Below are 24,086 nucleotides of genomic sequence, written 5' to 3'. Positions count from 1 at the left end.
AAAAAAAGGATGCCCACCCTATGGCAAATAGAGACCAGTTATTTCAGTATTTTTACTGTCCAACATTAAAATATTATTTCTCTGCCAGTTTATTTAGGTACTAAGAACTATATGCTTTCATTGCATAATTAAGACATTGCAAAGTGGTTGAACAATCACTTTTCTTCCTCTTTCTTTCATTCCTCAGAATCCCTCTCCCATGACAATGACAATCTACACCTATAAACAGTCACTCATTCTGCAGATTTCTGATAATCAGATTTCCTGTGATATGGACACATGTGAAATATTAAAGAAAGTCATAGGTTGACGATGTTACATTGAATCCCAGCAGCAAATCCATATGATCAAAACTCGGCCCCCTGCCTGAAACCTGGGAAAGCCATTGCCAGTCAATGTAAACAACCCACCTTGATGGGCTGATTCAGACAAGAGCGAGGTAGGCAGATCATTGTCTCTGCACTTGTTGGACTCATTATAAGGCAGTTTCCTATGTAAATGCAGTGTTGGCCTAGCACTGAGTAATGATGCAGTCCTAATCCTACTTATATGGGGGTAAGCCCCATTCATTTCAATCTCACCCTACTTTGCGTTTTACTTTGTAGATGCTGTTTGGTTCTCAGTCAAATGAGTTGGTTGCTGGATTCACGAGTTGCTTTGAAAGTAATAAAGGCTACATTAATTACAGCTTCTCCTTAATTATTTCTTCGAACAATATAATTCTATTTCATTGAATATACAACTCATATAAATTATCCCAGGTAAAAGGTGCATCTTGCATTGCAAAAGCAAGAAGAAAGATCTTAAGGTTGAATTTCAGTTTGTATATGATCCAAGTCATGAAGAATTGGAGGAGATATAATGATGTATCAATTAGTATTTCTAAACTTTACTGTTGTTCCAAGAGGATGTACATAATGATTACAATCCAGAATGGTTGCGCACAGGAACACAAGAAGCTGCCTTATACCAAGTCAGACCATATTCTATCTAGCTCAGTGTTACCAACACTGACCAGCAACTCAGGGTTTCAGATGGGGGTCTCTCCCAGTCTTAATTGGAGATGTTGGGGACTGAACCTAAGAGGGACCTTCTGCATGCACAGCAGATGCTCTACCACTGAACTACTGAGCTGCTGGGGCACTCATGTAGAAATGATAAAATATGTTAGCTGATGCTCTGCTAATATTTACGTTCATTGTGTGAAACCACTGGCTTGTATCAGTTGGCCTCAGGTCTATGCAGACTCCTAAGGACTGGACTTGCCATTCTTTAGTGGTTTAGACCACTAAACTTGAGCAAATATGGTATCAGTATAAAACAATACAAACGGAACAAATAATGCAAATTAAACACAGTTCCCCCAAAGAAATCTGTGAGTCAACCCATTCTTCTAGGGAACAGAGACAGGAGTTTTTAGCATCTGATGAAATGTGTATAATGTTGAGGCCTGCCTAACTTCAATAGACAGCGTATATGTGGATTATACTTTCTGGTCGTTTTTGGATTCTTGTTCATGTTGTGCTTGGTTTATTCATATTATTCCTTTTTAGCAAACAACAACAATGGCAACAAAACCAACAATGGCTGCTAGGTTTTTCTTGCTCAGAGCCACAGTGCTTTCCGCTGACCAAAATGCTCAGCACTATTGAGTGCCTTGTTTCTTGTAGCATCTTCCCCATTGCCAGCCTTGACATTTATTCCTCCCTCACAAACATTAATGGGAGATGCCTTGAGCAGCCTGTTATATTTAAAATCCTTCAATCAACTGGTTTCCTGTTTGCATTTCAGCAACTGAGGAGGTCAGAGATGTGTTGAGTTGAAGTAAAAAGTATGGGGAAGCAGGAAGTGAGAGTGAAGTCATTATCGGAATCATTTGCAAGCACTATGGAAACATCTTCCACCTGAGTTATTTTTGTGCATCTGTTTTAAGAATGGCTTACATTTAGCCAGTCTAAAGTTGCCGTTGATTTAATTACAAATTAACTTGTCAATGCAAGTTTCCGCCATGGGCTGCGGGCTGAATCCACCAAAGATTATGGAATATTGCCAGCAGAACCTGACTCTTCATGCTCAATGGTTCTTATGCCACTGTGCAGAGAATGCCCGATCCCATCCCTATGTGTGGCATTCTTTGGGTTGTTATGGGCCACGGAAACCATAGAAGCAGATTCTATAACATAATGGATGGAGGGACAGGCATTTACTAGCAACAAAGCCATACTTTAGTTGCCCTTGGTTCATATTTCTGCTTCCGATGTTGCCATATGAACCAAATCCCAGAATCAGACTGCCCATGGAAACAGGTCTTTTTAATGGGATATTTCACATGGGTGTACTGTGCCTGAAGGATGTTACTCAACCTTGACTGAAATCAGTACAAATAATTAAGAAATCTACTGATGGCATAATTTGCCTTCACAGCAAATTAAATCATGCAACTAAAAAATGCAGATGTATTTAATTAGTGTTATTTATTCTAAGATGGTTGGTTTTTGCACACATCTCTGCTCATAGACTGCCAGTATATATTAGCAGAATAGGTAGCATGTAAAGGATTCTGCCCAATTTTCATTTTGACTATCAGAGAGTTGTCAGTTGTTATGTGCTAATCTGTTAGTTCTGCCTGCACAGCCTGAAGTGGTTCAGTCCAAGCTTTACCACTGGATTCTGAGGTAAATGAGCTCACATCCATAAATTCTTAGATCACGGACTGCAGTTTCTTGAAGATGGACTTCTGGCAAGCGATGGGCTGCACCTCACAACGGTTGGGAGGAATGTTTTTGCCAAAAATCTCAGAAACCTCATCAGGAGGGCTTTAAACTAACTAATGTGGGGGGGGGGGAGAGAGAGTGCTCCTGAAGGTAGGAGTCTATCAATTGATGAAGATGATCATCCAAATGTCATAGACCAAATGGAGCAAACAGCACGCAGACCTAGTGGTGGGAGGAAAAAATCCTTAAATAAGAGACACAGGGGAATGATTAATGGACTTCAGTGTCTGCACACTAATGCGCAAAGCATGGGAAATAAACAAGATGAGCTTGAGCTCTTGGTACAGCAAACTAAATATGACATAATAGGCATCACTGAAACCTGGTGGGATAAGTCCCACGATTGGAATGTAATAATGGAGGGATACAATCTAATCTATTTCAGAGAAACAGACCAGACAAGAAAGGAGGAGGAGTGGCGGTATATGTCAGGGATGTGTATACCTGTGAAGAGATCCAAGATTTAGAACCTCAAAGCCAAAGTGAGAGCATTTGGGTCAAAAGTAAGGGAGAGAAGAATAACAGGGACCTCATTGTGGGAGTTTACTATAGATCCCCAAGCCAAACGGAGGACATAGATGATGCCTTCCTGGAACAGATGGCCAAGCATGCAAAAGGAAGGGAGATAGTAGTAATGGGGGACTTCAATTACCCGGATATTTGTTGGATGTCAAACTCAGCCAAGAGCATAAGGTCAAACAGATTCCTCACTGGCCTTGCAGACAACTTCATTGTCCAGAAAGTGGGAGAAGCAACAAGAGGAACAGCCATTTTAGATCTGGTCCTAACCAATGTTGATGACCTGGTTAGTGGGGTAGAAGTGGAAGGATCATTAGGCGCGAGTGATCATGCTCTTCTGAAGTTTACTATACAGCGGAAAGGAGCAGCCAAGCATACTAGGACTCAATTTCTTGACTTTAAGAAAGCCGACTTCATAAAACTTAGGGAAGTGCTGGGTGAGATCCCATGGACAGTAATACTAAAAGGAAAGGGAGTTCATGATGGCTGGGAGTTTGTTAAGAGGGAGATAGTAAAAGCACAACTTCAGGCAATACCAATGAGACAGAAACTTGGAAGGTGCCTAAAGAAGCCAGGGTGGCTATCTAAAGAACTTTTAACTGAGTTAAGATTAAAAAAGGATGTGTATAAAAAATGGAAAAGGGGAGAATCCACCAAAGAGGAATTCAAACAAATAGCCAGCACGTGTAGACACAAAGTCAGAAAAGCTAAAGCACAGAATGAACTCAGGCTTGCTAGAGAGGTTAAAAGCAACAAAAAAGGCTTTTATGGGTATGTCCGTAGCAAAAGGAAGAACAAAGAAACAGTGGGGTCACTCAGAGGAGAGGATGGTGAAATGCAAACAGGGGACACAGAAAGGGCTGAACTCCTCGATGCCTTCTTTGCCTCAGTCTTCTCTGATAAAGAAAACAATGCCCGACCTGAAGAATTTGGAGCAAATGATTCAGCAGAGGAAACACAGCCCAGAATAACTAAGGAGATAGTACAAGAATACTTGGCTAGTTTAGATGTATTCAAGTCTCCAGGGCCAGATGAACTGCATCCAAGAGTATTAAAAGAACTGGCAGATGTGATCTCAGAACCACTGGCAGTCATCTTTGAGAATCCCTGGAGAACAGGCGAAGTCCCGGCAGACTGGAGGAGGGCAAATGTTGTCCCTATTTTCAAAAAGGGGAAAAGAGAGGACCCAAATAATTATTGCCCAGTCAGTCTGACATCAATACCAGGGAAGATTCTGGAGCAGATCATTAAGCAAACAGTCTGTGAGCACCTAGAAAGGAATGCTGTGATCACCAATAGTCAGCATGGATTTCTGAAAAATAAGTCATGTCAGACTAACCTGATCTCGTTTTTTGACAGAATTACAAGCCTGGTAGATGAAGGGAATGCAGTGGATGTAGCCTACCTTGATTTCAGCAAGGCATTCGACAAGGTGCCCCATGATATTCTTGTAAAGAAGCTGGTAAAATGCGGTCTTGACTATGCTACCACTCAGTGGATTTGTAACTGGCTGACTGACCGAACCCAAAGGGTGCTCATCAATGGTTCCTCTTCATCCTGGAGAAGAGTGACTAGTGGGATGCCACAGGGTTCTGTCTTGGGCCCGGTCTTATTCAACATCTTTATCAACGACTTGGATGATGGACTCAAGGGCATCCTGATCAAATTTGCAGATGACACCAAACTGGGAGGGGTGGCTATCACCCCAGAGGACAGGATCACACTTCAAAACGACCTTGACAGATTAGAGAACTGGGCCAAAACAAACAAGATGAACTTTAACAGGGAGAAATGTAAAGTATTGCACCTGGGCAAAAAAAATGAGAGGCACAAATACAAGATGGGTGACACCTGGCTTGAGAGCAGTACATGTGAAAAGGATCTAGGAGTCTTGGTTGACCACAAACTTGACATGAGCCAACAGTGTGACGCAGCAGCTAAAAAAGCCAATGCAATTCTGGGCTGCATCAATAGGAGTATAGCATCTAGATCAAGGGAAGTAATAGTGCCACTGTATTCTGCTCTGGTCAGACCTCACCTGGAGTACTGTGTCCAGTTCTGGGCACCACAATTCAAGAAGGACACTGACAAACTGGAACGTGTCCAGAGGAGGGCAACCAAAATGGTCAAAGGTCTGGAAACGATGCCTTATGAGGAACGGCTAAGGGAGCTGGGCATGTTTAGCCTGGAGAAGAGGAGGTTAAGGGGTGATATGATAGCCATGTTCAAATATATAAAAGGATGTCACATAGAGGAGGGAGAAAGGTTGTTTTCTGCTGCTCCAGAGAAGCGGACACGGAGCAATGGATCCAAACTACAAGAAAGAAGATTCCACCTAAACATTAGGAAGAACTTCCTGACAGTAAGAGCTGTTTGACAGTGGAATTTGCTGCCAAGGAGTGTGGTGGAGTCTCCTACTTTGGAGGTCTTTAAGCAGAGGCTTGACAACCATATGTCAGTGCTCTGATGGTGTTTCCTGCTTGGCAGGGGGTTGGACTCGATAGCCCTTGTGGTCTATTCCAACTCTATGATTCTATGATTCTAATTCTGTAACTAAGAGTATAGAATGCATATCAGCCTGTCTGGCTGGAATGTCTGTAGCTGACAGACACAAATGCTTAAGTTAAAGTGAAAGACAGCTCAGAAATGCGTAGCACTGTTCATATGGAAGTATTTGGTTGGGTTGTTCTGCTATTATAATCCACTTCCTTCCAGTAATTTGGAGTCTTGTTGACAATCCAATTTATTGAGTAATTTGTGACATGGTCCATATTTGTTTGGGCTTCATTCTTTCTGTCTAATATCTCTTGTAACCCTAATCCAGCCAATAGGTTTTTCCCAGAGTTTTGATTCATGAAGCAAAAGGTGATTGATGGTCCCTGCTGAGCTATTCTTATGTACAGTGCAAATTTATTATACTGCCGATTGGTGTACAAGGGAAACATTACATTCTCTGTCACCTTGTAAAGGTCTCACCATCCTCTCCCAGCTCAAACAAATTTGCCAAGCCTAAACAAATCCCCTTCAGCAAGAACATGACTTACAGGGCTAGATCTGTTGAAATAAGCACTCATTTTTGTGCAACAAGAGATGCCATGTATTGAAGAGCCTAGCAGGTAGAGGTAATAGTTCTTTAAATAAAACCACTGGCCTGCTTACAAAAATGCTTACTGTCTAGCATTTACATTGTTCTGAATACAATGGTACCTTCTTAAAATAAATTCCTGTAAAGCTACAGAGCTGGTAAAATATTTCTGCTGTGCAACGTGGGAAACAGGCTCATAAAATTTTATGTGGAAAAAATGGTGAGGTGAGACCCTTTTCATTTCTATGTATACCATATGGATGGAGATACAGTATATCTAAATATTTATGGGAAGTTATACTACCTGTTCGGCAATAGCAAAGATCTGATCTGCCAGGCAGAATAACACACAAACTGAGGAAATGTGAATGTTTAAACATTAAGGATTGAGGAGTTGTCATGTCTTCCATTTGCAAAGGCCTTCCTAAATGTGTACCCACCCATATACTTGAGATACGCAATTGAGGTGCATATAATGAGGGTTCTAAATCTAAACCCATGAGTGCAGGGGGCTCCCCACTGCAGACAGTTACCCTTCAACTTGTGGAGCTTGAAATGGGCATTTTCCCAAATAATGTTTTACCATAAACTCAATACTTCTTTTAAAAAGACAATGCCATTCATTAATCTCTACTGGTTTTCAGTATGGCCTATGTTGTCTGGCTATTGTGTTGAGGCAATCACCTCAGGGTGGCAGGTTCCATACAGCTGGGATGGGTGCTGCCACCATGCATCCACTACCACTCACCCGCTGCCCACCCACCCACCACCCGCTTCTCTCTGGCTCCTTTTATTCCCTTGGCCGCTTCCAGATAATGGTGGCTGTGGAGTAAGAGGTGGATTCAGCATTTTCAGTTTGGGCTGGAGCAGCAAAATGTCCTGGGCCAACCCTGGCTTTGATTTTTATTCTGTTTTTATTTTTTATTTAATATGATCTTATTTCAATGAATGTTAGTTTTAGCACTCACTCCTGACTAGATGGAAAGGGTAGTCCAAAAATTGTGCAAATAAATAAATAAATAAGTTTCAGGCTGCTAATCTTCATGTAATTTTGAGTTATCACGCCATTACCAGCAAACACAGCAATCAACACAAAACCTCTTCTGAAATTATGCGAGCCGCAATCATGAGATATGTCCTAGAACAATTTTCTCTCTCTCTCACACACACACACACACACACACACACACACACACACACACACACACACACTGTAAGTCAACCACTTTCCTCTAAGGATTCCAAAATTACATTTGCTTTACAGGTCTTCCAAAAATGTTTTAATGAAAATTAGCCTCAAGGGAAGGATGTTCTCCACTGCTTGTTCCTCATGAGTTCCTTCACAGGAAAAAAAAGTCCCTTAAAATTAATACTCCTCCCCAGATGCAAATACACTTGGCCAGCCCCTGACAGAGTAAAAAAAATAAAAAAATCATCTATTTACCTATGCACCTGCTAAAAATCTCTGAAGCCCCACCTCTTAGGAAACTTGTGAAACAATCTGGGAACTGAGCCAAAGTCCACACTCCTGCTATATAAGACTCATCAAAAGACAGGTGCCTCCTCAGAAGCCTGTCGTTCGGTACCTGTTGCCGAATCCCAGCCAAGATGGGGACAGGCAGGGGGGCAAGGATACCACTATGGATACCAATGCTAGTGATCGCCTTAACATGCCAAAAAGGTAGGAAATTTTAACAGAACTTCATTCCCTGGGCAACAGCTAGTGCCTGCTTTCTCCATGGTCCGAAGGACTTTACAATGATTTTGTTTGCTTTGCCTCATTAAATCTAATCAGGACTTTAAACATATTTGCCCTGTATTTTCCTATCACCATTCTAAAGACAATATGCTCAGGTTTCAGGGATATAAAATTCACTGCCCCAGTGCCCCGAGGCAGTCGTTTGGTAGATCAATAGGCCATGATCAGTAAGTAGATCAGCCTCAGTATAAAAGCCATTAAAAATTGGTTTCATCTTTTATGCTCAGACACCGATTGATTGATTTTTACTAGTACGAATGAGGTTTGTAAAATGTGATTGTCGAAAGGAGCAAACCTGGCAGGTTAATAAGGCAAAGAGAGAATTGTATATATTCTTTATAAAACCATATGACTGCATCATTAAGCCTTTTGAAGTCAGTAGCAAAACTCTTGCTGACTTTGATTAACTGAGTTCCAGTTTAAATCCAGTTATGTTTGCGATCAGCCATACAGAAAGGGGTACCAGAATAGGACTTTGTGCCGGTAGAGCATTTTTCTGTGGCCTTCCATGGAATCAAAGTATTCTGAAATAAGGGACATCCCATTGTGATCCATGGAACTAAAATGCTCTGCGAAAATGAGACAATACTTTTAAGGGAAACACAGGTTTGAAAGCTTCTTTCCTTCTATCAGCATCTTCGATAGAGAACAATTTCAAGAGTCAACCAGTTCCATTCACATTTTCTTTCTGAGCCTAGAGCAAAAATGGATGCAAACTCTAGGTTCTGAAAATAGCACAATACATAGCTATTTGAAAACTAAACCAGCCAAGCCCAGAGCCAGTTATTTCCTCAGCAGTGCATCCACAGAGAGTGTTCTTGAGTTAATGACTTCTCTCTCTTCCCCTTCAATTGCAAATGTGTATTGAAACAGGATGGTTTCTACTTACAGCTACAATCTTCTATGCGGGCATCAGTAAATACAGTGAATACTTCACCACAGGACAGCTGGTGTAGGCTACATGGAATGAACTACATCACTATCATTACAAATCTGCCTTATTTAAGATCTCCTACCCATTTATACTGAAGAAATAGCATAGAATTCAAGACAGCTGTTTCAGGGAGAATTGCACATGATTTGTATGCAAGTAAGGGAAAGTTTGTTGGGGTTTTTTTTGGGGGGGGGGTTAAGGTGGGTGGTCCAGAAGAGGAAGCTACCCAAGGCTGATTCAACTGGTTCATGTTTTGGTATGATTTTGCATACCAACAACAAGAAGCTACACTGCGGCAAAAAATTGTGCAAATAGGTTTTGGTGTTCAATCAATTGTCAGTTTCCACACAGGATTTTCAAAGGTCTAATGACCAATCCAACTCCTATCAAAGTTATCACCTGGCTTAGGGTGACGATAGATGCAAAGCTCAGTTAAAATGCCAACTCAGGATGCTGCAGCAGTTGAAGGGCAAAATTCCCCTTAGGGTTTTGTTATGAAAGGGATTGGAAATAGAATAGGCAATGTGCCATAATGGGTTAGATCCAGACTAAGTTAATCATGCTTTATTCTCTTTCAAATCAATGGGGTAAAGTTCCTCTGGACCAATATAAGCCCCATTCAGTGGGTCTGCTCCACTAAGTCTCTAAGATCCATACCAGTGTCTTTATATAAGTCTGCGGTGTACTTGCATTTGGAAGGACCTATCCACACTTATCTTGTCCCACCACGTTCCTCCGGGGAAACTCGCTCCTTACAACTGAATCACAGCAAATGTCAACTGGATTTTCCATGAATTGATGATTGCTCTGTTTCAGTGGGAAAGAGCAGGTTTTCCCAGGGAAAGCAGTCTGGCAAGTGGAAAACTCCTGAGACTCATGCTTTCTAGGCATGGGACAAGGGGAAGTGTGGGTGAACATGAATTCTGCACAGTTCTGGCCACCTTATCTCAATAACTGGGCAAGGTCAGTTCAAGGGATTAATGGGTTGGAGCAGTTTCCCACTCAGGAAACGTGAGCTCAGAAAAGAAGGGGGCTTTTTTCTTCAGAAAAGAAAGGTAACTAAAGGGTGAATTCTAGAGATTGACAAAAGCATGGATTGTGTTGAGAAAGTGGACACAGAGAGGTATTTTCTCCCTCTCTCATGCCAGAACAGGGAGTTACCCAATGAAACTGATTAGCACTTGATTCAGGATAGATAAGAGAAAGTCCTTCATCACTTTACACACATTTATGGAATTTGATGCTGCAAGATGAAGGCATCTCTTAGGTGACTTTGAAAGAAGAGCAGAAAACCAGTCAGGGAGGGCAGGTTGTTAACCATAATAATTAAGTGGAACCTCCATGTTCATGCAGTACAAATCTGAATAGAGTATCAGTTGTGTGGCATGAGGGGGAGAGTGGGAAAGGTCTGCTGCCTTGATACTCTGCTTCTACTGGGAAGGGTCAGAGCTCAGTGGTAAAACACATGCTTTGTCCAGTGGAGTGAACTCTCTAACAGCTCAAAGCATCTGATACTTTACAAATGGGAAAGCCACAGATAATCGTAGAATCATAGACCTGTAGACTTGAAAGGGACCCTGAGGGTCATCTAGTCCAACCCCTTGCAATGCAGAAATCTCAATTAAAGCATCCCTGCCAGATGGCCATCCAACCTCTGCTTAAAAGCCTCCAATGAAGAAGAATCCACAACTTTATGAGCGAGTCTGTTCCTGTGTTGAATAGCTCTTACTATCAGAAGGTTCTTACTGATGTTTAGCCAGAATCTCCTTCCTTGTAACTTGAAGCCATTGGTTCAGGTCCTACTTTCCAGAGCAGGGGAAAACAAGCTTGGTCCATGTCTTCCATGTGACAGCCCTTTAGATACTTGAAGAAGGCTATTATCCTTCCTCTCAGCCTGCTCATTCCCAAGCTAAACATACCCAATTCCCTCAACCATTTCTCATTAGGCTTTGTTTCCAGGCCCTTGCTAATCTTGGTTGCCCTCCTCTGCATAGCTTTCAGCTTTCCAATATCCTCCTTAAATTGAGATGCCCAGAACTGGACACAAGACTCCAGGTGTGGTCTGACCAAGGTGGAACAGAGCAGTACTATTACTTCTCTTGTTCAGGACACTATACTTGTGTTGATGCAACCTAGAATAGCATTGGTCTTTTTCTTTTCTTTTTTTTACTGCTGCAGCACACTGTTGACTCATGTTAAGCTTGTGGTCTACTAAGACCCCTAGATCCTTTTCACATGTGCTACTGGCAAGCTAGGTGTCCCCCATCTTAAATTTGTGCAGCTGGTTCTTCCTGCCTAAGTGTAGAACCTGACATTTGTCTCTATTGAAATTCATTTTTCTAGCATGAGATCAAATCTGTGGGTCTGCCTACTTGTAAGTGAGCCTGCCTGTGTGCTGAGACACCCATGCACAATATGCCTCCATGGTTTGAAGCAAAGGACAGGTCTTTTAAAATACTGATGCTTAGACTTCAGAGTGCCCTTTCCTGAGAATTTCACATAGCCCCTTCCATTCTTGGTTTCAGACAGCATGCTAAAAGCAACTTTGTTTAGCTGGGCTTTTGAAAGAGGAAGGGAATGGCTTTAGGAGACTGGTTGATGATTTGAAAATTGTATTTTGAGCTGATGCCAGTTCCCCCACCTATGATGTTTTGTATGTAGTTTTGCTTGTTAGCTGTTAAGTTGATGGGCCAGGAAAAATATTTTTAATGAAGAAATGAATTAAAGTTTGGTCACATCCTGTGCCATTGCCTTTTGCTAGTTAGAAGAATTGTTGCAGTCCCTTTCTCACTGTTTTAACTGTTGCCACAGTCAACACCCAGGTTGAGCAATCCCAGTATGAAGACCAGCAATCCCAGTATGAAGACCAGCAGTATGATCAACAGCAGCAGCAGTCAAATTACGACTATCCATCTGTGCAGCCGACACATGATGACCGTAGGTGTTTCTAACTTCATTTGGATTCCAGCGCTAGCCAGATATGCTTGCAATTGCCAAGCCATAATTATTTCTGTCTTTCCCATATTCTTGGTCTCTGCTTTAAATTCCTACATAGTTTTGCATCCCAGCCTCTTAGTAGGCAGAGATGAGGCAATACTGAAGCTAAAGGTTTTCTGCTTTAGCTCACAAAGTGATTGCTTGCACACCCCTCTGAGTTGCACCTGTTCCTTTTTGCTCTGAAAATGAAAACTGAGCTCCTCAAGCTATTAATTTGTTATCTTTGGGAACATGTAGGGTGTTAAGGCTTGATTCTTAGATAGTGTACAGTGGATAAAGTTTTGTTTATCTTGAGATTATGCTAATTTCCATCAGTCAAAGAGCAAGCAAACACCCTCATGCGAGGCAGGTATCTAATCTAGAACTATGTTTGTATTGCATAGGTGTTTGCGCAGCACACAAATATATTACGTGTGAGCATGGGTGTACACCCATGTGGTACACCCATGATAGTGGGACATTTAAATACATCCCTTTGTGCTTAGAAATTCTAAACTGCATCACTCCCAACTGGGACAGGTCCAGCATATCTGCATAGTAATTTTATCATTTTGGAAATGCCTAAGAATGTTAGATTGTGTTTTTGAATAATTAGAGAAAGCTGTTTGCATGGCTCACCGGCTAGATCACCTTTGCTTCTACAATAAATTGCACATTGTCCATTTTACATAATATGCTTAAAAACTGGCTCCCTTTTAGCTAAAGTAAGAATGACAGCTTGAACAGAAGTGACAGGGAGAAGCCAAAGTTAAAGAGATTCAGAAAGGAACACAGCCCATGGCCCAGCCAAAGTCAAACACTGTAATATAATAACAATAATAATTTATTATTTATACCCCGCCCATCTGGCTGAGTCTCCCCAGCCACTCTGGGCGGCTTTCAATTGAGTGTTAAAAACAATACAAAGCCCCTTTAAATTCAATGGAAGAGTTAAATGTGCTGTTGAACACTGGCTTTTATCACTTTGTGCAATTTACAAATTTATCTGTTCTGAGAAATAGGTGATTATCTCTTGCTTTGCCTTAATCTAACATTAATTGGGTTTCACACTCTGTGCAATCTACAAACTATGGGGAATAGCCAACGAAGTCAGAGTAGACCCTCTGAAATTTATGGACTTAATTACTTACATCAATTTATTTTGATGAGTTATCTCTGAGTATGACTAACTTTGGATATTGCCCAGTTAAACAGAATTAAAGAATTCTTAGGTAAATTTTTTTGACACAAGTTATGCAAATGATAACCAAAGTGGTTCTTAAAATAAACTATGGTATTCATTTCATATACTGTATTCTATTTATGGTAGGAGCTATAAAAGATCAGGACTATTCACATTTTGAATCATCCAAGATACACAGAGTTAGTTTTGTATTGCTTTTAAAGGCAGGCTAAGTCTTGCACTAAGTAATTTTTTTCTATAACTTTTCTGCATCTCATTAGCTTTTATATTTTTGCAAAAAACCCCAAAAACAAACAAACAACAACACAGAAAAGAGGGACTTTCTGGGGGAACTGTAGAAAGCTTTATGTTTCAAACTGTAGAAATTCTTACATAAAAAACTGCATATGACTGGTACCTCAGTCCCACATAAACTACAAGTGTTGGTAAATTCTAGTGGGAAGGGAGGAAACCCGCTATTTCCTCCTGTCTTCTTGTATGTTGCAATAGCCCTTGTGTTGAACAGAATCTATGTTTTTACTGCAAAGGGGCAGGCACTGATGTAGGAATATCTGGAAGTAATTCCTGAATCATGGCTAGCCCATAATGAGATTTCAGAAATGATAAAAGAGGCTAAGACAAGGAGAACCTACTGGATCAGGTCAATGGCCCATCTAGTCCAGCACCCTCTTCTCACAGTGGCCACCCAGATGCCTGTGGGAAACCCTCAAATGCTGGTATCCTTTCCTCTCACACCAGGTTTAATGAACTGCTACTTCAGTGTAGCAACACAGAACGGCTATAATTACACACACAGTTAAACCATGGTTTCTTTAAACCATGGCTAGGTTAACAAACCACAACATATCATCTTATAGACAAGTAAGCAAGCCACAGTTTATTTTCCCAAAGTATGTTTTGTTTCTAGCCTTCTGCCTCTGTAACTTGGCAATTGTCTCAGGCAGGATGGCCAAATGAACCAAGGTAAAGCAGCAAGGCTGCTGGGTTTGGACAAAATGTCAAACCTTTGTTAAAATAAGCCATGGCTGAAAAACCAACAACAAACCATGGTGTGCCATAGTTTGTGACCAGAAAACAAACCGTGCTTAATCTGTTTGACTACAGCTTTGAATATTCAAACAAACAACTCTGATTCAACATATGATGGCTTCATGTTACATGTAATCCAGACCAAGACCATGCTATTATAGATGCTGCTGTTTGTTATGCCTAGATACATCCAGCGCAAATCTCTTTGTATGCAAGTTCAGAAACAAGATATTCCATAAAACATAATCACATTTTGTTTGAGCCAAACACAGTGAAAGGATTTAATCCCTCTCACGTTGCTCACAGTGTATGCGATGCCCTTTCACAAAGCAAAGGGAAAGCAATTAATTTACAATGTGACTAGTTTTACCTGGAAGAGGCTGGTATCATATTCAAGTTACCGTATGCTCCACATGAGAAAAGCCTCATTACATGAGTAAAGTTGGCACCATTTTGGTTATTTTGACAAGTTGTATTTGGTGCCAATTCTGACAGAACACTTTTGACATTTTATTTCTCCAGAAAGTGGTAGGTAGTGTCACACCAATACTTTCCTCATGTGCATATCTGAACACTTAGTTAAGAAAAAAATTTTAAGCAGAAATTTTGTGCCTACTTACTTGAGAAGAAATCTCAGTAAACTCACTGGGGAATCACTTTCAGGTAAACTGGGCTATCAGTATGACAAATCTCAGGATTTCATCACCAGCCACCTGGCCTCTACCTTAGAATCCTTTAATAGCTCACTAGAATTTGCATTTAAAAGCCTTTCTATTCTATCCAGAATAGAAAGGGGGGGGGATTGAGAATCATAGTTGAACTCTCATTGCCCCAGCCATCAAGGCCAACAGTAAGAGATTGTGGAAGTTGTAGTTCAGAAGGTCTGGAGAGCGCCAGGCAGGGGGAAGTTGCATTAGAGCTTTATTCATCAAATGGATTTGGAGATATCTCTCTATTATTTCATTATGGAAATGCTGGTACAAGCTGTAATCATATTTATTTCCATCAGCTTTTGTCAAAGCATCTCGTAGTCCTCCTGTGACCATCATCCCTCCCATGAGAACAACTCTGGCTGTGAAAGGTAAGTGGGCCACAAACCACATTCTTGTGTTTTAGGCAATAATCTTCCACTCACTGGGTGAACTTCAACAAATGAGTCCTATCAGTGGCAGCCCTATGCAAGGACTTCCACTTGTGCAATGGGGCTCTTCCCCCGCTCCTCTTCCCCATCTCCCCTGTGTCCTCCCCCACCGCCATTGGCTCTGGCGAGTTGGGAGAGTGCCCAAATTGGGGTTGGGGAGGTGGGGTGGAAGAGAGGGGGGTTATTTAATATGGCAAGCTGAAATGCTTTCCTTGACGGAACTATTCCATTAGCAAGAAGTTGGATTCCTCCCACTGATTCAAGTTCCATTCCATTTACTTCAAAGGTTCTTTAGCAGCTGTATTCCAGAAAGGAAGATTGCAAAACTGAACCTTAGTATCATATCGGTTAGAAATGGACTAGGGAGAAACAAAGGAAAGGGAAACAACCCATGGGCTTCCCTTCAAGATCAAACAACAGATCAAGAGCAAATAAAAGAATATCATGAGGCCATATTTTATAGAAATGTAGATTTTGAAGATAAACTGAGGATGATTCTTGGATGAATGGATAGGTGGGTGGGTGAGCGAAGGATTTTGGTAGAACCTTACAGATTATTTTGAATCCACAGCCGGAAACTCTGCTCACAATGGGAGAGTGTGTAGCACATGGGGCAACTTCCATTTCAAGACCTTTGATGGGGACATCTACCATTTCCCTGGCACCTGCAACTACGTCTTTTCCTCCCACTGCAAATCTGATTATGAAGACTTCAACATCCAAATAAGGCGCTCTGTGGTTGAGAATGCTGCCATTATCAGCCATATCATCATAAAAATTGATGGAGCAGCCATTGAACTGACGCCACACTCCATTACTGTCAATGCAGAACAGTAAGTTCAGTTACTTTACTAACGACCTTATTAATGCTATTGGGGCCAACAACACAGAGTGGCTGTGTGGTACAGGAGCAAACAGCTATGCATAGTCCAAGGTGGGTTATAAATGCCACAGCTTTTATTGGTTGTAACTGTAGTTCACAGGCTCCAGTGTTTTCAGAGAGCAATGACCCTATCATCAGGCATTTAAAGTGCTGGAATAAGGCTGATTTATAAGTGAAAGTGTTAAGAGAAAAGTGTCTTTGCATGAGAATAGTCATGGTTAGACCTGGGCCACATCAGTCTTCAAGTCATAAAAGAATGGGGTAGTTTCATATGTTTGAACCATGTGTCTGTTTATATTGAAGGGATGCCATGAATGTTCTTAAAAAGATGAATTAGGTTTTTGTCAACGAGAGGTTTGCTATTTGCCACCTTCAGTTGCAATTTGCTTTATCTCCAGTGTCCAGCTGCCCTACAGCCACTTGGGAATCTTGATGGAGACAGTCTCAGGTTACCTGAAAATTGTTTCCAAGCTAGGCTTGGTGATCATGTGGAACCAAGAGGATGGCCTTCTGGTAAGAATATGAATACTCAATATGCTGTTTTGTAACGAACAACCATGACACTATTTATCATGTGTTTGTTCGCAAGTAAGTGGTGATTAAAAGTATTTGCAGTTTAGATGTGATGCCCTCCATTTCATTTTGAAATTAGGAAAAAACAAATTTGCCTGTACTGTATTCGGCATCGAAGATTACCTAATGCAAGATTACCTTCTTAGTAAAGAGGGGGTAAACAAGATGAAAGCTGTTGCTAAAAATTAATCGCTTTTCTCATGTAATCGGCATTCCTGAGTGCATATCTTTTAGAGAAAGGTTTTGAGCTGCACAGTTTAGAAGATAAAAGCACAAGCACAATCCCGCACTTAAATTCATACTATTTTAAAAGTGAAATGTAAAGCTAGCTATAACTCTTGAGATTTTTTTAAAAAGGGGTTTGTTTGTTTTTGTTTCAGTTTACTCATGATTGACTTCATAAGTCATGCCTGATATTGTGAACCAGAATGATTATTCAATATATCCTTTTGCTCTCTTGAGCTCTTGGATCATTTCTTTGGTGGTCTGGTCATTATGTTTCATCATGTTAATATCTTAATTCAGTGGCTTGGATCAAAACTTGAAGGGGCAGAATTGCACTAACCAGACACTCCTACAGGCAGAAGTGATGAGTGTGCTTCCTCCCCCCCTTCATTTCCCTCTTCTCTCTTCAGCCCCACATGCCCCCACTCAAATCTGTTCCAGGGGGATGGGGACCCTGTCAGACCGACATGGAAGATGGTGTGGGGAAGGGTTCAAGGAAGAAGGGGAAACTGTTCTAAGAATAGAGAGTAATCAAATTGAGCCATTCAAAATTAGCTCAGTCAGGTAGTAAATATTTACAAGCTCAATCAGCTTGTAAATATTGGGTTCATCTATACATCAGTTGTTCACCACTCTCATGCAAAACCAGCCATCAGCTCTCATTTTTATTCATCATATTCAACACTCTGTGATTTCACTATACTTATCTCTTGCTTCCCCCATTTGTTTTAGCTTGAACTGAATGAGAAATATGCTAATCAGACTTGTGGACTTTGTGGAGACTTCAATGGAATCTCAACTTTCAATGAATTTGTTTCTAACAGTAAGTATACAAAAAAAAACCACACACACAAAACAACACACACAGGCAGTTCTGTTGTTATTGCTTCTGAAAGTTCATTTGTAAGACAGCAATGTTTATATTGGCAAACACTTGTGAAAGGCTATGTGGCATTTTAAAAGGACCAAGGCTCGTCTGTTGAAGTGATCTCTTGCAAAAACTGCAGTCTTTGTTTTCCCTGTCTTTTTTGTAGCTAATTGTATAAATGGTCTATTACATCTTTAAAACATGAGTATTATTATTTTTTTTAATGTGGGAACGGGGCTCCCAACTTTGAATATATGAACATAGGAAGCTGCCTTATACCATTGGTCCATCTAGCTTAGCACTGTCTATGCTGGCTGGTGTCAGACATGGGTCTCTTCTAGTCCTACCAGGAGACACCAGGAATTAAACATGGGGCCTTCTCTATGTAGAACACTTGCTCTACCACTGAGCTATGGCCCTTTCCTGAGTTTGTGTCAAGCAAGGAGAGTAATGATGTAGCAAAGAACATCCTCCTCCAAGTTTCTGACCTGGCTATATCTTGTCTCTCTGACCTATGCCACTACATAGTGCTAGTCTGGGATGCAGGATCTTTCAAGGCAGACGTGGGTAGGATTCCTTCATGGAAGTTTGAAAGAGGGCAGACCTACATTCTGTTTTTGGTCTTATGCACCAACCCATCTGTCCTAAAGGACATCCAGCAGGGAATTCACCATGGATCTTGAGCAACTTCTGGTTTGATGTGGCCAGGAAGGCATCTTGGTTGGGATTGCCAACAAGATGATGCAGACAGATGTGGGTGTTTTTACTTTAACCTCATTGACCTTAGTAGGAACTATAGCTGTTAGATTAATCACAACTTGGAATTTGTTAATGCATAGGTATGGGACAAGAATCTGGGCTTTCTTGAGGTTAAAATATATCTTTCCAGTAGTTGACCTGGCTGTCACCTCATGGGCTCAAGCTCTTGCTTCTACATCCATCTGCCAAACTTATCTGGCATAAAGAAAATAAAGATGTGGCCTGTGCCACCCTGGACCAGTAGGGTTGGCTGTACCCTATCTACTCCTGCTCTAACTACAATTTTAGGATGACCATTTTGAAAATAATGCTATTCATACTTATTGCAGACATCAAACTGAATCCTGTGCAGTTTGGAAACATGCAGAAGATGGATGGACCCACCGAAGAATGTCAAGATCCTGCCCCTTCAGCTGCAAGCAATTGCAGTCAGGAGTTTGTAAGGATTCTTTTTGTTGTACCTTCTTTTTAAGGGAGATCTGATATTTTCTTTCCCTTTGCTTTGTCTTCAGGGAATGCAAAAGACACTGAGACAATGAACTTTTGGAAATAAATGCTAACTTACAAAAATCATTGGTTAAAATCAGTAGTAGTTCAATAGCTAACTGGCGCTTTATGAAGCCCATTGATTACACACACTGTCTATTTCCTACTTCCAGAGTACTGTCTGCCAAACAGTATTGACTGGTGAAGCATTCATGGGCTGCAATGCACTGGTTGAAGTACAAGATTACATTGATGCTTGCGTACAAGACTTGTGCAGCTGTGATAAGTCTGCCACTGATTACTGCATTTGCAACACCTTTGCTGAATATTCCCGGCAATGTGCCCATGCTGGTGGACTGCCAATGGAATGGAGGACAGAAGATCTGTGTGGTAAGTATCTCTGAAAGGCACTTCTGCCTCTCTGGGTCAGACTCAATCATAATGTGGGGGGCACTGTTGTAGGCCGTCTAGCCTAATCCTTTGCTTAATACAGAAATCCAGTAAGCCCAACAGATGGTTGCCCAGCCTCTGCTTAAAGACCTCTAGTGATAGAGGGAACTCTCCAACCCCAATGGATTCCATTCTTGAATAGAACTTTCCATCAAAAAAGATTCTCCTCCTTTTCCACTGAAGTCTACCCCCTGTAGCTTAAGCCCATTTGATTTAGTCCTGTCCTCTGGGGTAGCATAAGACACAATTTTTCCCTGTTTGGTGCAACAGTTCTTCATGTATTAGAAGTGTGCTTTCTTGTCTCTGCCTAGTATACATATACCCAGTTTCTTAATTTTTCCCTCACTGGGCTTGTTTTCCATACTCCTGCTTAAAAGAAAAACCTCACCAGAACATAAAACACCATTTGTTTAAAGCAATTTCACCTCAAGAAAACAACCAACACAAAAATTACATAGCGGGTCATCTAATGTTTCTTAATTCATGTCTCCTTTCAGCCAAGACATGCCCTTTCAATATGGAGCACCAGGAATGTGGCTCCCCCTGTTCTAATACTTGTACCAATCCCGAAAGGTCCCAGCTCTGTGAAGATCATTGTACAGATGGCTGCTTTTGTCCACCAGGTAAGTCAACAAACAACATCAGGCTGACAGCAGGGGCTCTGGATAGTAATAGCTTTCCATAGAAAACAGCTTCCTCAGTTACAGTTTTAAATGAGATAGTCATGATTGCTATCCTCTGCTATGAAAATTAAGGGTGGTTCTTAACCCCCCCCCCACTTTTGGATTTATTTTGGATCTTGTTTTTTCTATATATCTTTATAGAGTGCTTTTGTGGATAGGCAAATTAAAAATTTAATATATGCACACTTCTTTGCATATTTTAATTTTATTTTTAAAATGTTTTCAATTATTTTATAATACTTCTTGCTGGAAAGGTCATACACTCTTGCAGAAAGGCAAACTAGAAATACATACAATCAAAAAGCTTGTTCTTTTTCATTTTTTAAAAAAATGCATGTATTTATTTATTTCATGCTGAAGTGCTGGTGCTATTCTGAGTAACTTTCAGTTTCAGTGGGTGATGCTTAGTTCTAGTATTAGCAGAAAGAGGGAAAAAGAAATTCCTGTGAACTTTGCTCAGAGTGAATGACAGGCAAGTTTTATGAGGGCAGGGTGTTCAGTTGGATGGCTCAATGAACTGATCCAGCAGGGTAGCTTGTATGCTCTTAAAACAAAGCAAACCTGGTCAAGAACACACACACACACACACACACACACACACACACACACACACACACACTACTACTACTACTACTACTACTACTACTACTACTACTACTACTGGTGTTTAATGTGTGGGAATGTTGAGGGTGGCAGGAAAGAATATATTGATTATTAATATCCTTCCCAACTTGCACTAGCAAGTTTCTTCACTCTGCTAGAGTGCATTCCCCTTCTTACAGAGCAGAAAACTGGTTGCAAACTCATGTGAGTTTCTTAAGACAATAAACAATTCAATCTGGGTTGCCCAGATTGAGATATGTTCTAATATTCCTGATAAGACCCCTTTTGAATCCCTCCTAAAAGAATAAAGACACCACAGTCTTATTCATAAGTAACAAAAAGTAGTTTTACTCACGATCAGGCAGAGCACAGTGTGATCCCTGAAGGCAGGCTTTAGGCTTAAAGTTACACACATGTACAAAGAGGTTTACCTCATATGGGAGATAACATGGGGAACTGCTGTGGCAGCCAGCAGTACAGTCCAGACAGGACAAACGGGAAGGTCGAAAAGGGGAAGGTAGCAGTGTGACTTGCCTTTTACCAGGTCTGGAAAGGTCATGCCCACCTACTAGTCACATGCAAGGAAGGATGCTCCAGGCCAGGAAGACAGGGAGTTTTGACTGGCTGAACCAAACATTCCCTTGCATGTCCACTCTAGCAAAACAAGGAATGTTGTACTTGACTGCTCCCAGTGGATTACATCCCACATAATGCAGCTCCCACAATGCCAATTTCTCGAGCTACTGGAAAATGGTAACATGGTAGGTTGCCATCAGGAGTCTGGCATGACAATACCAAAGTCAGTGGAATGGTGTAATGTGCCTCACAGATCTTAAAAATAATGAAACTGATACCTAACCTACCTCCTTATTCTTTTAGGCACTGTGTTCGATGACATAAGCAGCTCTGGTTGCATCGCTGTGAAGGACTGTCACTGTACTTACAATGGAGACACTTATTCTCCTGGAGCTTCTTTTGCATCCCAGTGCACTGCATGGTAAGACACCCACATCTGCTCATTCCTATTGCCTAAAAAATAAATGTGATGGGAATAATGACTCAAGCGTAGAATGTTGTGGTATTAAAAAAAGAATCTCAGTATTGATGTTTACTACTTTAGTGTCAATTGCGTCAAATGCTAAAACACTGCAGCATGGAGCCACATGGATGCTCCCTTGGGTTCCGTGACAGAAGAAAGGTAGACTATAAATGATATGAAACAAAATAAGCTACAAAATACTGAAAAAAAACCAACTGACAGGCATCAGATTAATATGAGTGAATTAATATGGCTGAATGTCAAGTACAGGTATCCATATTCAAAGGATATCCTGCTGTTTCTAGGATATCCCTCCAGGTATATTTGACATCAAAAATCACAAAGAGGAGATATTTGAGGACTTTTTTAAGGAGCAGGTTAATGTCATTGTGAAGGAGGAGGTGGAGGAGAAACCCCATTTTTTAAATAAAAAAACAACAACCCATTGAATGCATTCATATTGTATATGAAGGAGATGAAGGTTTAAAGAGGCTTTTGTTCAAATATGCGACATCAATCCATTTCTATTCCAAAATTAACTAAAGGGCCCTATTTCGGCAGTGTGTTTTGAAATATGAAGCCTTCAGGAATACATGGGTTATGATTTAGTGTTTATTGTTTCAACGTCTTTCAAAAATAGTTATTAACATTGCTATAGCTCATCAAGGAACATTGGATTACCTACAGAAAAGTTGTTCATTAATAAAAGACCACAACCTACAGCAGCACTTAAAGAAAGGGAAATAAGTGTATTAAAATAGCCTAGCTTTAATTATTGTACTTTTCTTTTTTGCTTGTTTTGTTTTCCTTGTGTACACTGTCACCTGATGCACACCACTCTCTTCTCTTCAGTACATGTACTGGAGGCCAGTGGGCCTGTGTCAGCCTTGACTGCCCCGGAATGTGCTCTGTTGAAGGAGGCTCCCACATCTCCACATTTGATGAGAAACGTTATTCGGTCTTTGGGGACTGTAGCTATGTCTTAACTAAGGTAACCAAAAGGCAATATTTAACTTTTGGGGAGGTTTGCAATGGAGAAATCCCCTCATGCAGGGATCAAAATGGCTTGGTTAGAATGTCACAGGAAAAAGGTTTGATTTAATTAACCTATTGACATCAACAGTAATTTTCTGTACACAGGATACCCCAGCAAAGAGTCCAACATAAAATAATTACATTGATGTCAGCAGGCTTTTGCAAAAGTCCCATAGGAAAGAACTGCAGTTGCCATGCTTTGGTGATTTCATATGCAACTGTTCAATTCAGCCTTCCTCAACCTGGATATTTTGGTCAACAACCCCCTTCAGCACCAGCCAGCATGGCCCTGGTCTGGGATGATGAGAGTTGGAATCCAAAAACATCTGGAGGGTTCTAGGTTGTGGAAGGCTAGTTTAATTCACTGCTGTTTAAGTATTGCAGTGTATTTCTCAGACTGGGAAACCAAGCACATAGAGTGTTTTTTAGTGGCTGGGGAGATGGAATGGGGCCTGGAAAATCTTGGGTCTGAGTCCCTATAGATTTTATGTGTATGCTACATCTGAAGGACACAGCCTCATTGACAAGGCTCATCTCACAAAACGCCGATTGAGACTAAGCTAGTTGGACTTAAAGGTAAAGGGACCCCTGACCATTAGGTCCAGTCATGACCGACTCTGGGGATGTGACGCTCATCTCACTTTATTGGCTGAGGGAGCCAGCGTACAGCTTCCGGGTCATGTGGCCAGCATGACTAAGCCACTTCTGGCGAACCAGAGCAGCGCACGGAAACGCCGTTTACCTTCCCGCCGGAGCTTTTGAACTGCTAGGTTGGCTAGTTGGACTTAAAAAAGGTAAAGGTAAAGGTACCCCTGCCCCTACGGGCCAGTCGTGTCCGACTCTGGGGTTGTGTGCTCATCTCGCTTAAGAGGCCGGGAGCCAGCACTGTCCGAAGACACTTCCAGGTCACGTGGCCAGCGTGACGAAGCTGCTCTGGTGAGCCTGCACCAGCGCAGCACACGGAAACGCCGTTACCTTCCCGCTATAAAGCGGTACCTATTTATCTACTTGCACTTGGGGGTGCTTTCGAACTGCTAGGTGGGCAGGAGCTGGGACCGAAT

General features: G+C 41.3%; 1 protein-coding gene across 1 annotated transcript in view; it reads left to right on the top strand.

Moving 5' to 3' along the window:
• The first annotated feature begins 7,955 nt into the window (after positions 1-7,955).
• The window catches only part of MUC5AC (mucin 5AC, oligomeric mucus/gel-forming), a 60,647-nt gene continuing 44,516 nt past the window's right edge, over positions 7,956-24,086 (top strand). Inside the window, exons 1-11 of the mRNA XM_081203463.1 lie at positions 7,956-8,059; positions 11,883-12,008; positions 15,290-15,361; positions 15,993-16,254; positions 16,703-16,817; positions 17,835-17,925; positions 19,059-19,168; positions 19,389-19,605; positions 20,163-20,288; positions 21,831-21,948; positions 22,843-22,981. Coding sequence (XP_081059589.1) covers positions 7,987-8,059; positions 11,883-12,008; positions 15,290-15,361; positions 15,993-16,254; positions 16,703-16,817; positions 17,835-17,925; positions 19,059-19,168; positions 19,389-19,605; positions 20,163-20,288; positions 21,831-21,948; positions 22,843-22,981 — 1,449 coding nt within the window. The 5' untranslated portion in view covers positions 7,956-7,986. The remainder of the gene's footprint in view (positions 8,060-11,882; positions 12,009-15,289; positions 15,362-15,992; positions 16,255-16,702; positions 16,818-17,834; positions 17,926-19,058; positions 19,169-19,388; positions 19,606-20,162; positions 20,289-21,830; positions 21,949-22,842; positions 22,982-24,086) is intronic.

The sequence above is a fragment of the Podarcis bocagei genome, assembly GCF_964188305.1.
Source record: "Podarcis bocagei genome assembly, chromosome: 1".
Taxonomy (NCBI): Eukaryota; Metazoa; Chordata; class Lepidosauria; order Squamata; family Lacertidae; genus Podarcis; species Podarcis bocagei.
This window is presented reverse-complemented; position numbering and strand designations above follow the sequence as displayed.